At 48.0% G+C, this 16,742-nt stretch overlaps 1 protein-coding gene across 7 annotated transcripts in view; it reads left to right on the top strand.

Annotated features, from left to right (window-relative positions):
• ARHGEF2 (Rho/Rac guanine nucleotide exchange factor 2) overlaps positions 1 to 16,742 on the top strand; it is a 112,552-nt gene that overhangs the window by 83,121 nt on the left and 12,689 nt on the right. For all 7 annotated transcript variants that reach the window (XM_077920314.1, XM_028708964.2, XM_028708966.2 and 4 more), the window contains 8 exons: positions 9,429 to 9,496; positions 10,857 to 10,920; positions 11,710 to 11,839; positions 12,606 to 12,715; positions 13,328 to 13,474; positions 14,735 to 14,985; positions 15,336 to 15,461; positions 15,605 to 15,722. In XM_077920314.1, coding sequence (XP_077776440.1) covers positions 9,429 to 9,496; positions 10,857 to 10,920; positions 11,710 to 11,839; positions 12,606 to 12,715; positions 13,328 to 13,474; positions 14,735 to 14,985; positions 15,336 to 15,461; positions 15,605 to 15,722 — 1,014 coding nt within the window. The remainder of the gene's footprint in view (positions 1 to 9,428; positions 9,497 to 10,856; positions 10,921 to 11,709; positions 11,840 to 12,605; positions 12,716 to 13,327; positions 13,475 to 14,734; positions 14,986 to 15,335; positions 15,462 to 15,604; positions 15,723 to 16,742) is intronic.

Genomic DNA, 16,742 nt, shown 5'->3' with positions numbered 1-16,742 from the left:
TGGTTGGAGAGGCAGGGGTGGATGTTTGTGAGTGTGAGTAATCACTAAGTAATTATTAGTAATTTTTGCATGGTAAGACTCACATCCGACACTATGCCTACTTTTTTTTATTTACTGCATTTCTATCCCACCTTTTTCTCCAAGGAGTTCAAGGCGGCGTACGTGGCTCCCCACATCTCCTCATTTAACCCCCACAACAGGCATGTGAGCTAGGTTAGGCTAAGAGACAGTAACGGACCTTGAGGTCACCTAGTGAGCTTCCTGACCAGTTTAGGATTTGAACCCTGGTCTCTCCTGGGACCTAGTCCAACTATCTAAATACTATACTCTAAGCACTATGCTACATGGGCTTTCTAGCCTCAGCCACTCTTGTGTCTGGCTCCATCTACCACTGGCGTTATTATGATTATTATCAAACTTATAGTTATATGCATGGGACGCGGGTGGCGCTGTGGGCTAAACCACAGAGCCTAGGACTCGCCGATCAGAAGGTCGGCAGTTCGAATCCCCATGACGGGGTGAGCTCCCGTTGCTCAGTCCCTGCTCCTGCCAACCTAGCAGTTCAAAAGCACGTCAAAGTGCAAGTAGATAAATAGGTACCGCTTCAGCGGGAAGGTAAACGGCGTTTCTGTGCACTGCTCTGGTTCGCCAGAAGCGGCTTAGTCATGCTGGCCACATGACCCGGAAGCTGTACGCCGGCTCCCTCGGCCATTAAAGTGAGAGGAGCGCCGCAACCCCAGAGTCGGCCACGACTGGACCTAATGGTCAGGGGTCCCTTTACCTTTTACCTATAGTTATATAGCACCATCACAGTACATGGCATGTGACCCTGTGAGAGAAAGTGGCCCTCTAGTTGAAATAAATTCACTACCTCTGGCCTAAGTTCTCAAGAGTTGGGCTTCCCTTTGCCAAGCTACTTGGCGGCTGGATATCAGCCTGGCCAGGTGCTCATTATAGTTACCCTCTTGCCCATGCCCACTGCGGACGCTTCCTTCTGGGAAAGGAGGAGATTACCTCTGAGCTACTCCTGTGCTCCTGGTCTGGTGCAGCACCCCGCTCCCACAAGTTGGTTCTCCTGGTTTTAGACACAATTCTACATTTTGGAGTTGCTCTACTGCAGTCTGAGTTCAGGCTGAGGCCAAAGCTTACTTGCTGAACATGATAATTCAACAGGTTGGGCGCATAAGGCCTTGCCAAAAAAAAGAGAGCAGCAGAGGACACAGATCTGCATAACAGGTACAAGTGCCAACTTTCATGAATGGAGGCAATTACTATCATTTAAATGAAAAGACAGTATATCTTGTCATGGTGAGGAAGGCTGTGTGCCGGCTCACTCTGCTCCCAAGTGCTGCTGGAACAGACTCCCTCGGAAGGTGGTGGACCATCCTTCATTGGAGGTTTTTCAACAGCAGTTGGATGGACATTGTCAGAGATTCCTTAGTTGTAATTCCTGCATTGCGGGGGATTGGACTAAATGACCACTGGGGACCCTACTGACTCTAAAATTCTATGATTCTATGCTGGATGCTGAGAGGCAACATCAAACCCATCCTTTTTGTAAGGGTCCTTATCTTTAAACCCAATTTGGACCAAGCACCTTTCCAAGCGGAGAATCACTTCAAAAAGATAACTATCCTTGATCTTTCAAAGCATATATATATTTAGGGCATCATTTAGTTGAGATTCAGCCCCTCAACCTGTTAGAACACCTGCGTTCATCTCTGCAGACAGGAGATGGCATAGTGGGGAGGTGAGAAGCAGCATGCAGGAGCACAGTTCCTTTCCCTTGCTGCCGAGTAGCCACAGAGCATCCTCACCCATCAAGGGCCAAATCTGCACCATACATTTAAAGCACTGTGATACCGCTCAGGGCTTCCCCTAAAGAATTCTGGGAACTGGAACTTGTTAAGGGTGTCGAGAGTTGCTAGGAGACCCCTTTTCCCCTTCGCAGAGCTACAGTGCCACTTCCCAGGAAACTCTGGGAATTGTAGCTCTGTGGGGGGAATAGGGGGCCTCCCAACCATTACCCACACACTTTACAAACTACATTTCCCAGGATCCTTTGCATTAGATGAGCACTTTAAATTATTGGTACAGGTCTGCCAAAAGTTTTTAAGGCTCTTCCTCCCATCTGTGTGAGAGGCACGAAAGGGGCTCAGCTCTCCTTCCCTCCTCCTTCCGGCTGAGACTGTCCCTTCCACGTGGGCTACAGGACTTGGCAACTGTTCCCGGCCCAGCAGATGGTCCTCTGAACAAGCCGGCCGTTTGGTGTTTTTCTCCTCAGCCCTCCTCCCCGATGGTTGGGGGTGGGCTTGGAATTTTCCGGGTGCGGGGAAATCTCCTGGAAGCCCTTTTGCATTATTGATCAGAAACATCAAAGCTCCTCATGAAATATATTGAAAACTGTTAACAAACGGGGGCGTTTTAAAAGTCAGCACTGCCTCGCAGCATTAGAAATGGGGCAGCAGGGGGACCCCTAGGACCACCAACAAGGGAACGGGGGATTGAAACCAATAGTTGGTTCTGGTTGGTTCTTAGGGGGGAGGACAAAGCACAGTGGTAGAGGGGCAGAACTGGGTGTCTCCATTTAAAGATTCTAGCCACCTTTTAGGGTCAAATGCTTCCAAGGGTGTCACAATATATAATCAGGTGTCAGGTGAACGGAAAGGCCTCTGTCACCTGGACTGAATAGACCAGTGGTTGCTAACCTGGCGCTCTCCTGGTGCTTCAGACTACATCTCCCATCAGTCCCAGCCAGCACAGTCACTAGCCCAGTGAGCTTCATCGCCAAGTAAATATGTGAACCCTGGTCTTTCCCAGATCCTAGTCTGACACACTAAGCCAGAGCTTTCCAAGCTGTGTGTCGGCTGTAGTGTGCGCTCCCTGTACTCCTCCTGGGGCTGGAAGGGATTTAGTTTAGCCTCCGGTTTGCTAGTAAAACTGAATTACTGCGTCATGAAATGATGCATGTCTAAAAAGTATGTCATCAACATGAAAAGTTTGATGACACACTTTTTAGACATGCTCTAAGCACTACACCACACAGTCTATGCACCAGGAGTGTCTGCTTTGTTTGGGTTTGGGGCTTGTTTGTTGCTTTTGTGTTTTTAATCACCTTACGAGCAAATTGCCTTGAGGTGGTGGCTTCAAAGGCCATTAATAATGCAGTTGTTTTTGTAGTAGTAGTAGTAGTAGTAGTAATAATAATAATAATTAATGATGATGATGGATCTTCCAGAGGCAAATCATGGTCTTTTTTAATTAACCCCACCCCCACCCACCTTCCCTCCCTGAATCTGTTATCTCCTAATTGGCCTGCAGCCACATTTGGGACTCTGTTGGTTTCCCCTGCTTTGATCTCTAGGATTGGGGGGGGGGGCACTTGTATTTGTGGAAGCAAATAAATGGCACTGCAGGCCTCCTTGTCCGCCTGTATCGCTCCAATTGTGCTCTGCTGTTATCTCAGGCTGGCCTTTTTCCTGGGCCAAGATTTGCCTGTGCTTGTGATCTCTCTCAAACATGGGGACTGGAGTGGAGCAGATAATGAACAGAGCACACGGGGCTGCCAAGTCTCAAGCAGGGTCACCAAGGCAGGGCTTTATATTCATACCCTCCTTTCTTCCAAGGAGCTCAAGGCAGCAGACATGGTCCTTCCCTCCTTTGTTCTATCCTCACAACAACCCTGTGGGGTAGGCGAGGCAGAGAGAGCATGTGTGTGGCTAACCAAAGGCCACTTACTCACGTTGTCTCCAAACTGAGAAACATCTGAAACACTGCAGCCTTTCCTCATGGGGTTGCCACTCCAGCCCCTGGATCATTTTGGTTAAAAAAAAACAAGCGGGTTTTTTAAAAGGTAGATGTCCCTACACCTGTGAATGAAGCAGATATGGGAATATACACGGCTACCCAGCTTGTGTGGGGTGTGTGGTTAGTAAAAGTGAGCCTGCACATTTCATATCTGCTATGTTTTGCGTTCCCTGTGTCTGCATGCAAAGTGTGTTTGTCTGTGTGTGTGTGTGTGTAGGGCAGCTCTCTTCCCTTCTTAGGAAACCTCCACCCTGAAAAATCTGGCACCAATCTCAATGCCTTCTCTAGGGTGACAGTGCGGGTGTCTGCCAGAATCCACCTTTCTCAACCGGGTGCCTCCACCCGATGTTTTGGACTCCCATCAGCCTCAACCAGCAGCTGGGTACCAGGTTTGAAAGACCAATCCAGTGAGTTTGTGGCCAAGGCAAGATCTGAACCCGAGTTCCCTTGCAGCTCACGGCTTCTTCTTTTAATTGCCGCATTGGGCATCTCTCTCCAGAAATGAAGCAACTGCAGGAAGGTAGATTAGGCTGCAGACATTTGGTCCTGTGGAGCGGGAAGGAATTTCTCACTTCCCTTTTGCCACTTGGAGCAGTGCGTGAGACAAGCAGACTTGCCAATCTTGAAAAACAATATTTTCTTCCTTCTCAGGAAGAACATGACTTCACTTCCTTGCTGGCAGTCCTAGGCTGTTGTGTCTGAACGAGCTCCTCTGTCTTCTAAACTTTTGTTTTTTGGATATTATTTTCTTGTGGGAGAAGATGGATCTTTATAAATGTTGGGGTGGTTCTAGGCACTGTAGCAAGGCAGAAATCCATCAAGGGAGCATTTCCCATAGTCCCCATCCCATCCTGTTGAGCCTCTCTTTGCCTGTCATGCAGAGAATATTTTTAGGAGTTTGGGGGATCCTGTAGGGGGGTTGTAGAATGTAAAAGATTGAGCTTCCCACATCAGTCTCTTTGTCTAGGCCAGAGCTTTCCAAAATGTGTGTTGTGACATGTTCATGTGCCAGCTTCAGTTTGATGCACGTCTAAAAAGTGTGTCACCAACATGAAAAGTTTGGTTGTGTTTGACAGATTAAGTACCATGATTAGCATAAGCGATCCTAGAATTGTAGCATTGGAAGAGACCCTGAGGTCCTCTATTCCAGCCTCCTGAAATGCTCAGCGCCATAGAATGAATGGGTAGGCCTTTCCTCCACCTCCTCTCACCCAGCCGCTAGGTAGGAGAACCGTAGCCAGAGCTGTGTGTTAATAATAATAATAATAATAATAATAATAATAATAATAATAATAATTTATTTGTACCCCGCCCATCTGGCTGGGTTTCCCCAGCCACTCTGGACGGCTTCCAGCAAAGATGAAAAATAAACTAAAATGTCACATATTAAAAACTTCCCTGAACAGGGCTGCCTTCAGATGTCTTCTGAATGTCAGGTAGTTGTTTATCGCTTTGACATCTGATGGGAGGGCGTTCCACAGGGCGGGCGCCACTACCGAGAAGGCCCTCTGCCTGGTTCCCTGTAACTTGGCCTCTGTTTGATTCAGCTGGAAGCAAGCTGGAAGCTGGAGACAGGGAGACATGCTTTCTCTGTGCTACATCCCAAGCTGCGACTAATGGTGAAACATGAGCCTGTTGTGGGGTTAATTCTGTGAGCCCTTCCATCTTATGTTCAAAGTGCCTGGAACCTATAGAGTCTCTGACCCCTGGAGATTGGGGCGGCTTGTAACACTATATTGGCCTGGGGAATTTCTGCTTCTCCTGCAGTCTTTTAAAGAAAGTTCAGGAGTGAGGGTTGGCTAAAAACTTTTGAGCAGCTCAGTGACTCACAAGGAGGAGGGAGGTGTGAGAACTTTCACTCCCCCATCCTCTACTTACAAGGATCTGAGTGTCTTGACTCATTTTACTGCTGTTGTCTGGAAATCTCTTTCTAATCCTACATCAAAGGCAAGGCCATTTGCACTTTGAGGGGCCGCAGAGGGAGCTATCCGTTGATGAAAATACTTGCAGCAAAACGATTCTCATATACCACTCTCCAAGAAACATTCCATGCCTATACACAATGCAAATAATACAGTCAAACACAAAGTTTGTAAATAGCTTAGAATTGATTCCATCAGGTGAGTGTCCCAGAGTGAGCCGTGCCTTTAGAATTAAGTTAGTAGCTGTTTTCCAATACTGTGTTTATATATTCCCAGCTGCAGACATGAAGTAGGTCCTTAAACGAGTAAATTCTTATTTTTACATCTATATTATGCTTTTCTTCCATCCTGGAACCTATCTGTGTGGTTCCCAGGCAGTCACCCATCCAGGCATTGAATAGACCCAGGTTTTCATTCCCAAAGACTGCATCCCAAACCTGCTTGTCTTCCAGGTGTGAACACAGGCAGTGATGGCTGTAGGCATTTTATTTTTTAAAAAACAAAAAGCCCTCACATTAAAAAAAGTCTCCCTGCCTCCCACCTTCCCATCCACGTACAGACATAACCGAGAAATGACTGTTCCTGCCAGAGAAATCCACTTCCTGTGTGCATCACTTCCTCCTACTCATGCATTCTTGGATATTCCGTGAGTCACTGAGCTTGGTGAACTTGTTGTGGTTCTCCTAGCATAAGCAGATTGAGCAAACGGAGGGCTGCTGCTGGTGGGGCAGGCTCTGATTAAACGTCGTCTTATATCTTGAAGGAGAAATGCATGAAAAGAAAAACGGGGATTGACTTTCTATCCCATCTGGCAGTCGCTCACAAGAGGGCCTTGATTTGCTGGCCCAGGAGGGGTATCTCAGAATATGAGCTGCCCATTTGCTTCCTTGATCTTAATTGCTTCCCTGCCCTCTTAAGTACAGGCGTAAAGCAGTTGGGCAGTGATCTGAAACTGAATGGGCTTCCCCCACAGAGTGTCCTGGGAATCGAGGAGCAAGGGATTGCCAACAGAATTTTTAGGCCAGAAATACAGAGGAGACTGTATTCTCTTGTTTGTCTGTTGCTCAGAGGAGAAGGAAGATACATGAAATGCAGGTTTCATTTTACCAGGCATGCCGGTGAGGTTGCAGGAGGGTGGTGATGGTGGTGGTGGTTGGGGGAGACCGAGAGGTGGGATCACACATTCTCCAGGCTGGCTAAGTCCAACCTAAGATTTTTCTCTTAGAGTTCCCTCAGCGCCACCCTACCATTTCCAGAATTCCCTAGCTAGGAACAGTGAAGTTTGAAGCTGGATTTGAAATTGGTTTAAATTTGTAGTGAGGACATGCCCTGACACTGCAAACTTTAAGCTGGTTACAGAACCATTTAACTGCCCCATAGCCCCACTGACTTGGGGCTCCCTGACCTTTTCCTCCTCAGCATAAGCTGCACCAAAGGCCTTCATGAGGCACCTCAGCTTTTGGCTCATGGTGGACTGGGTGTTTGGAGGGGAGCATTGGGGAGAGAGCTCCACACTGGAGAGAAGAGTTCAAGTGACCTGCACCTATGTCCATGCTAAACCAGCCCTTTGCCTGGGCAACATTTAGAATAATTGAATCATAGAATTGTAGAGTTGGAAGGGATCCCACTGATCATCTAGGTGCAGGAATCACACCAAAAGCATCCTTGACAGACAGACAGCCATCCAACCTCTGCTTAAAAACCTCCAAGGAAGAAGAGTCTACTACCTTCCAAAATCATCTGTTCCACTGTTGAACAGCTCTTGCTGTCAGAAAGTCCTTCCTAATATTTAGTTAGAATTTGTGAGAAAGCAGGTGAGGTGTTCTTTGGATCTGAAGCTATCGGGCAAATCATAGACGAAGCCCCCTGTGCCGCTGCCCCCCTGGTCCGATTTGAGCCTTTTTATTTCTCCTCTTCCTTATTCAGAAAACCAAAAGGGTCCACACTTGAATGCATTGAACATTCTTTTCATGGAGAAAATCTTTATCCAGGGACTTTCCATGTGAACACTCACAGCTTGCTTCAATCAGTTAGAGAGATTTGCTCTGTGGCACCTTTTCCATGGTGACGTTGCTCTCTGCTTGTGGAGTGCAGTAATCTAGATTAAACAGGGTGAGTGGAGACACAGTGACACAACACCATGTAGTCTGTGGGACTGGAATGGTCGCCTTGTCGTCACACCTACTTTTGCGAATCTTGCGGACAAAGAAGAAGAAAGAGGTGGCCACTCTCGTATGTGTGTGTGTCCTTGATCCATTTATTCCAGCAGTCAGAGAGGCAGCCTTCTCCTCCCCCCATTTCACTCACGCCATCCTTCCGAGCGGATCGTGGAAGGAACAGGCTGTAGCATGGGGGAGTGATCACCGTGTTCTCCCCGATAGTTCCTTGCAGCCAAAAACTTGGCACACAGGCCATGCCCAGCAGGGGCAAGCTGCCATCTGTGTGCCAGCCAAATGGGCAGGATGTTGGCCTTCACTCTTCTCTGGGGGTGGAGGAAACAGCAGGCTGCAGTGTGAGGGGGGTGGGCATCATCCAGAAGGCAGAGCTGTTTGGGTTTTGTTTTTTTTCAAATGGCCACCCTACCTGCCACTCCTTCCTACAGACCCAGAAACTTTGGTAGTGCTTTACAAGTTGCTTCCAAACTTCCTTTTGAACCCCTGATTGGCTCCAAGATGTGGGGTCCATTTTCAGCAAAGTGTTGTTTCATGGTCCGCCTCCAGTGATGATGTCCCCCATAGGATCTGTGGAAACCTTTCTTTTTTGTTTCTGGCAATACTCAGGCGTTGTCTTGTTCTGGCGCATTGTGGTAAAATACAGACACTGCCCCACAAATCATTATCATCATCATCATCATCATCATCATATCTTACACTTCCTCGCAAAGGCACCTTGGTGCAGTAAACCACATTAATAACAAAATACATTTTAAAAGTAGTTAAAAATGTTCTGCCAGCCAATGATTTCAGGGATTCCAGGAACAGTATCTTCCTGCCACCAAATGCCTGGGCAAACAGGAATGTTTTTCAGTTCTTCCTGAAGGTCAACAACAAGGGAGACAGGTGCACCACAAACAGGGAGCTGCCACTGAGAAGACCCTGTCATGGGTCAATGCCAGCCAGGCAGCACTACCACCACCAAGACCTCACCTGCCAGTTGTAGAGTCTGAGATGGTTGAAGTTGGTCCAAAACATTTTGCTGCCCAAGGCAGAGAACAGGATGGCTCCCCTTCCCTCCATGTCATATGTATAGAAGCTGAGTGGGCTGGCTGTCGAACCTCAAACACAGCTGAGAGCAGAGGGCTAGTGCAGGGGCTGTCAATATTATTTTATGTACTTATAGAATCACATGTGATCTTGTGGCAGGTCACCACTGTTACACACAGGGGAACAGCCAAGGGGGCTATAGCCACTGCCTGCCAGCTTCTGCCGCCTGAGGCAATGACCTCACTCTCTTTAATGGTAGGGCCAGCCCTGACTCTGCCTGTGCAAACCTATGTTCATTTTCAATCTATCATGTCACTGCAAGATGGGGCCTAGTGGAGAGCTTAGCTCAGTTGAAGCCCTGTCTGCTTGGTCCCCCAGCTGAAAAGGCCTGTTAAAAAATATGATGTTTGGTTTTTCTGATTTAGTGGATGAATCTGAGCATCCGAGTGACACTTGTCTCTTTCTCACTCATGCCTCCTCTGTTTTTCCCTTCCAGCCTGCAATGTCACCATTCACAACCGCTGCAAAGATACCCTGCCCAACTGCACTAAAGTCAAGCAGAAGGTGAGTGTGTTCATGTAGATGCGTTTGTGAGAGGGGAACTCTTGTAAGCCATGAGCAAGAGGAGGGTGGCAGGGACATGAGAGACTAATGTTTTTAAGCAACTTGTGGCTCATACTACACTATTTTACTTATTTATATTCATTTTATTTCATGAAATTTATATATCAGTTAATTGGAGAAAAAAACCTCAAAACGGTTTACCAAAAGAAAAAAACAAGAGTTATTAGTTTTTTAAAAAAGTAAAAACATTTAAAAAATTAAACCCAGGAATAAACTAAAAACACATCAGCATTCTAAACATATGGACAAGCCTGTCTAAGCACAAACGTCATTAGCAGGTGCTGAAAAGAGTACAGAGGAGGTGTCTGTCTGATGTCAATAGGCAGGGAGTTCCAAAGTGTTAGGTGCCTAAAAGGTTTGTTTCTTGCAATTTCAGAGTGAGTATTGCATGGTACTGGTACAGAACTGAGCTGCTCAGGCCATCCCTGGGTCATCCTCAGAGCCCCTTTCAGTTGCAGTGTTTTTAAAAAAAAGCTTTAAAAGCCTGCCTACTTCAGTTGGATGCCAGCCAAAATTGTGTGTGTGTGCTTTATTGTTTTCCTGCTGTTGCTTTTGAAATGGGTTTTATATTATAACGTGCTGGCGTTTGTTTTGATTTTGAATGTTTTACTACAGGATGGCATTTTGTACTTCTTCACATAGCGAGTCGTTAAACTATGGAATTCGCTGCCACTGGAGGCACCAAGCTAGACTGCTTTAAAAGAGGATTAGACAAAGTCATGGAGGAGGAGAGGGCTGCTGTGATGGCTACTGGCCAGCATGGCTATGCTCTTTCTCTATGGTCGGAGACAGTGCTTGTGAACACCAGTTGCTGGAAACCACAAGAGGGGAGAGAGGGCTCCTGTGCTCAGATCCTGCTTGCAGGTTTTCCACAGGCATCTGCCTGGCCACTGTGAGATCAGGATGCTGGGCTAGATGAGCCCCCTTGGGTCTGATCCAACAGGCTCTTCCAATGTTCCTATGCTGAGTTTTGACTGAAAAGTTTTGACTGAGCACAGACTGAAAAGGCAGCTGAAAAGATAAATAAATAAGAGCCTTCGGGAATCTGCTTGCGGTAGCAGCACTTTGAGAGATAGTCCCCCAAACACAAAAGCAGTAATTTACCAGATATGGGTACCAAGAAATAGAGACAAGCGTAAGCTACGGTGCTTGCTTTCCTGTTCCAGAGCGAACCACCCAAAAGCACACAGGAGATACTTCAAAGCCACCCCCTTTCTCCTCCACCAGAGCTTTATTGCAATGGCCCAGCTGCTGCTCATCGTTTTTTCTCTTTCTTTCTCTCCGCCCCCGCCCCTTGCAGCAGCAAAAGGCAGCCTTGCTGAAGAACAATTCAGCCCTGCAGACGGTGTCCCTGAGGAACAAAAGTGAGTGGAGCTGTGAATCCCACGCCAGGAAGGGGAAGCGGAGCAGGGAGTCAGCTGCGGAAGCAGTTCTCCACTTCTAAAGGAACTGCCTTATAAGGCCCCACCCGTGATATACACTTAAAGCAGTATCATACCACTTTAAGCAGTCTCAGCTCCCCCCAAGGAATCCTGGGAAGTGTAGTTTGTTACAGGTGCTGAGAGTTGCTAGGAAACCCCTACTCCCTTACCAGAACTACAATCCCCAGAGTTCTCTGGGAAGTGGGACTGACAGTTAAAGAGTCATGGCTTCCCCTAAAGAATCTGTTATAAAGCAGGATGCTGCTGCTTTACATTATCAATAATATATTTATTATTATTGTGGATGGGGCCTTAGTAAGTAGGGCCTGTGCTGCTGAGAAGAGGAGAGGGCAGCTGGGGAGATACTGCTTCTGAGGTGCTTTTTCCAGTTTGGGGTGGGGCAGGGGAAGAGTGAGACTCACTTTAGTCTAATGGACCCCTCGATAAAGTGTGGCCCTGAAACCTCTTTGGCCAGCTCTGAAAATAGTGGGTGCTTCTGAACATGTGCAGAGCGCCTTTCTGCCAAAGCCACACCTCTGAGATCTTTTCTGTATACAGTGGGGATGGAAGCGTTGCCTCCAGGCTCTCTTAAGCACCAGCACCCTTAGTCATTTGTAGAAACCCGGTGGGGCTCCATCGGCTGCCTGAATTGCATGGTGCAACTTGTCCTTTGGTACGACGGAAGCCTGTCTTGCAATTCTTATCACCCCCGTTTCTCTTTCAAATCTGCAGCCACCACCAGGGAGCGCCCCAATTCTGCCATCTACCCCTCTGAGAGCTTCCGCCAGACCCTGCTGGGCTCTCGCCGGGGTCGCCCCACCTTGTCTCTTTCCAAAAGCGTCTCCACCACTAACATTGCAGGGTAAGTTGAACGGATGGCTTTAAAAGAGGATTGGAGAAATTCATGGAGGAGAGGGTTGGCGGTGGCTGCTAGCCACAGTGGCTGTTCTCTGCCACCACAGTCAGAGGCAGCAATGCTTCTGAATACCAGTTGCTAGAAGCTTCAGGAGGAGAGATGGCTCTTGTGCTCCGGTCCTGCTTGCGAGTTTCCCTGGTTAGCCACCGTGAGAACAGGTTGCTGGACTTTATGGTTCATTGGCCTGATCCAGAAGGCTCTTTCCTTATGTTCTTAAACTAGTGGGGAGAGAAAGCGCAAATCTCTCCCTTGTGTGCCCAGATTTACGTTGCGAGCTTTGTGGAGCAGGTCACCTGTCTTTTGACTTACATCTGCCCAGTCTTCCCTGATCAGTGCCCTCCAGATGCTGCTACACTCCAACTCCCATCCACCCCAACCAATGGAGACCAGTGGTCAAGGAGGATGGGAGTTTAGTCCAAGAACACCTGGAGAGGGCTATGGGTTCCCCACCCTCCCTGTAGGAATATTCTCGAAACGTGAACCCTCTTTGTAATGGAGAGTGTCAGTCTTGTATTTCTTATCAGACTTGTACTAAGAAGACCTGGGTTCCAATCCCTGGTGGGTTCCTTGAAACTCACAAGGATCGCGCATGACCTTCGGGTAACCCCTCTATATCTCAACCTCAACTACTTCAAAGGGTTGTTTTGTGTATTAAAAAAGATGATAAAGCGACAGTTGTATTGGTTTAGAAAATTCTCCTCTTCCTGTCCAGGAATTTCAACGATGAATCTCCTCTTGGCCTCCGGAGGATCCTGTCCCAGTCCACTGACTCCTTGAACATGCGCAACCGGACCCTCTCAGTCGAGTCCCTCATCGATGAAGGTGAGATGGGAGGTGTGGGTGATGAAATCCTGTGCCAATATTCTATGCGTACGTGTAGAAAACTAGGAATCTGGGTGAATTTAACACAAATAAGAACAGACAGGCTGGGTATTTATTTATTTATTTATTTATTTATTTACTGCCTGACAAATGAGGAGGGCTCTGTTTTTAAGAGTGCTGAGTGTTCGTCAACCTTGAATCCCCAGATGCTTTTGTTTATTTATTTTTATTTTCCCTCCATAAAATTTATACACTTCTTGATTGTAAACCTCAAACCTGCCTGCTTTGTCTCTGTGGTTGAGCTCCCCCCTTTTTTTTTTGCATGGGATTTCTGAGCAATCAAAGCATACAGCGTTCCTGGATGAAGTCTTGGGGAGAGGACATCAGAGCCAGTGTCTCTGTGTGAGTTGGACCTGGGTTCCAAGACCACAACCCCAGATGCACATATTCTGTGTGCATGTTGTGGTTTGATAGTTCCCAGTGTCCAGTGGCTCACATATTCTGTGTGCCCTCGAGGCTCAGTTAGGCTTTCATCCTCTTCCCTCCTCCCCCCTTCATCAAAGTCATTTCCACATATAAACACAAACACATTTTCCCTCTCTTTTCCTCCAGGAGCCGAAGTCATATACAACCAGCTGATGAGCGACTTTGAGACTGGCGAGAAGGATTTTGAGGCTGATTCTTGGAGCCTGGCAGTTGACAATAACTTCTTGCAGCAGCACAAAAAGGAAGTCATGAAGCGCCAAGATGTCATCTACGGTGAGGACTTGTGCCACTTTTGCCACCCCTCCACCCCACCTACTGAGGATTTCTGAAAGCAATGGATCCCAAACGCCATGTCACCTTGGAAGGAGAAGCATAGTCACAGCCAGTCAATGTCTTCCCAGCAATGTACAGTTTGAAAGACACATGAAATGCTGTCAGTGCACAAGTAGCAACCTCCAGAAAGGTAGCTGTGTGAGTCTGCACCAACAAAACCAACAAAATCTTGAAGCATCTTAAGGACTAGCAAATTGATGGCAGGATAAGCCGTAAAGCACATGTTTAACATCATGTGTCATTTAGCCTGAAGCTCACAGCCATTGGGAATGGGAAATAACCTTCCTTCCTTCCTACCTTCCTTCCTTCCTTCGACCCCCCCCCCCAGTGGAAATTGCTATACAGAGTGTGGAATTTATGCCTTGCCTGCTATTTATAAGCCTCTTCGCAGGGAGGCATGCAGAAAGTGTTAGGATCCTCCTTGATAAGTGTCTCAAACCAAATACAACCCCCTGAGTGGTGTTTCTACCGTTTTGATTTTGGGGCCGGGTTTATTGTTGGCCAGAATAACAACCTTAAAGGAGGATTAGAGGTCCCACCCAGACCTCTGACACCATGAGCCGAGCAAAACATTTAGAAGGATCAGGTGGCACAGAGCTCCTGGGATTGCACAACTTCCGCATGCAGGAGGAAGGGGAAATTGCATATTTAAATGCTCCCCTCTGTAAAAATGAATAAAACTACCTGGTGTGTAAAAAAGTAGCACACCAGGGAGGAGACAGAATTCTCCCTAGTGGCACACAAACACTCCAGTGTGGGTGGAACATTCAGACACGAGCTACCATCTGAATTCTGAACCGATTAAAAGAATTGTGCTCTTTGCACTCAGTGTTCCTACACGCTTTCCTTTGTCGCACGATTTATTCCGTTTGGTTCCTGACTTCTAGGCACAGGCCTGAGAGGCTTTTCTTGTGTCCTGCCGCTTTCTGTGGGAAAACCCACCATTTATCGCTGAATTGGAGCAAACGTCAATCCGCAGAAAACCCGACTGATGTTTGCTCCAATTCAGCCGTGAACAGCGGCTTTTCCCAGGGGAAATAGGTGGGGCGAATGAAAAACCTCTTGGACGCATGCCTGGAAGTCACAGGCAAAAGAGAAGTGTGGATGAGCCCTGGCACACCCACCCCACCCCATCTTCTTTTGCCTCTACTATGCCAATGCAAACCGGTTCATATCTTCCCTCTCTTCCTGCTCCTGCAGAGTTGATCCAGACAGAGCTCCACCACGTGCAGACGCTGAAGATCATGACCAACCTCTTCCGCAAGGGCATGCTGGAGGACCTCCAGATGGACGTGGCCCTGGTGCAGAGCATGTTCCCCTGCGTGGACGAGCTCAGCGACATCCACGACCGCTTCCTCGTCCAGCTCCTGGAGCGCCGCAAGGAGTCCCTGGCCGCCGACAGCAACAAGAACTTCGTCATCAACCGGCTGGGGGACATCCTCATCCAACAGGTGCAGCAGCTGCCATTCTTGCTGGCACCCATTTGGAGTGGGGTGTGTGGCATAGAGGGAGAAGGCAGCTCTTTTATCTCCCTTCTCCCTGCCCAGCTAGTATGTCAGTAACATGGGATACTGTTTTGTACTGAGTCAGACCATGGGTTTATCTAGCTCAGTATTGCCTACACTGACTGGCAGCAGTGACTCTCCAGGGTCTGAAGCAAGGGAGTCCCAGCCCTACCCAGAGATACCGGTGGGGATTGAACCTGGGACCTCCTGCCGCATGCAAGGCAGGTGCTCTTCCAGCTGAGCTGTGGCCTGTCTTCCTATTGTGATCTCACCCCCCTTGCACTTCTGCCTTCCAGTTTTCAGGCAGCAGCGGCGAACAGATGAAGAAGGCCTACTCTGAATTCTGCAGCCGCCACACTAAGGCCGTGAAGCTTTACAAGGAGCTCTTTGCACGGGACAAGCGGTTCCAGCAGTTCATCCGGGTAAAGGGCCTCTCCGTCCTTTCTTCCCACTGGGAAGGTCTATCACCTCACCCCCTTCCACCCCAAATGGGAACTCCGACTCCCAAGGCTGTGAAACCTGTTCCCCAGTGTGACCTTTTGCCCCTCTCTGCCCCTTTCTCCAGAGGCTGACACGGTCGACGGTGCTGAGGCGGCATGGGGTTCAAGAGTGCATCCTTCTGGTGACCCAGCGCATCACCAAGTACCCCGGGCTCATCGACCGGATCCTGCAGAACTCCAAAGGTACCAGAGAATAGAGGGCAGGGTGACCTTTCACCAAGGGGGCAAAAACCTGGCTTCTTTTTTGCTTAATCATGACCATCAAACAATCAACTAATGTCTACAATATCAACTCTATGAAGCATTTCTGTAGCCTCGTTATGCATGCAATCAATCATCAGGAATCTTCTTTCTTTGTAATGCAGTACAATTGTGTCTTACATGCATTTAACTTGCACAGTTGAAGGCAGGCTGGTTGAAATTGCACAAGTTAAATGCAAGCAAGGCGTAGAGCTTAAAAGCTCTTTTTGTGCTGGGCCTGCTTGTATGGCAAGACCCACTCTGCACAATGACTCTGGGGTGATCTCACGAGATCTCTTGGGCAATCTGAGTTCCTGCGAGGTCACACACAAGCACCCCTCGGTTTCCAGAGCTAGCACACCAAACACACCTTGGCCCCCCAAGCAAGGTGTAGAGCTTCAAGTCTCTTTTCACGCGGGGCTCTGCTTGGGTTACCTGATGTGGAAAGAGCTTTTAAGCTCTCTGCCTTGCTTGCTGGGCAAGCCCTGCTCAGCACGTGGGCTCTGGGAGTACTGGCCATACTCTCTGCCCCCTCACCCATTAGCCACAGGAGCAGCTCCAAGCGTTTGGGTCTATGCAGTTTTCATATATACTGTATTTAAGGGAGATTGGTGAGTCATTCAAAATGCTCTGCACAGTATTTAAAGTGCCTGCACAAAAATCAGACCTAGATACTCTATTCATCGTCATCACCTGCCAGGTCCTTTGGTACCATTCTACCAAAAGTGGAATTGTACACAGCTCCCAGGACATAACAAATTAATATTCAGCTGCTGATAATCATCCTAATGTGACCTTGATGAACTTCCCGAGCTCAGTAAAGCCATTTGGTGGGGGAGAGCAAATTAAGACTGATACCCAGAGCCTGCTGTGTTGCTTTGTTCAGAATGGTCTAGTGATGCTTATAGCCCTGCAGAATGTGGGCAAGGTCTGGTAGCCCTTTGAGACCCAGGAACCGGAAGT

This window comes from Podarcis muralis, chromosome 16, assembly GCF_964188315.1.
Source record: "Podarcis muralis chromosome 16, rPodMur119.hap1.1, whole genome shotgun sequence".
Taxonomy (NCBI): domain Eukaryota; kingdom Metazoa; phylum Chordata; class Lepidosauria; order Squamata; family Lacertidae; genus Podarcis; species Podarcis muralis.
This window is presented reverse-complemented; position numbering and strand designations above follow the sequence as displayed.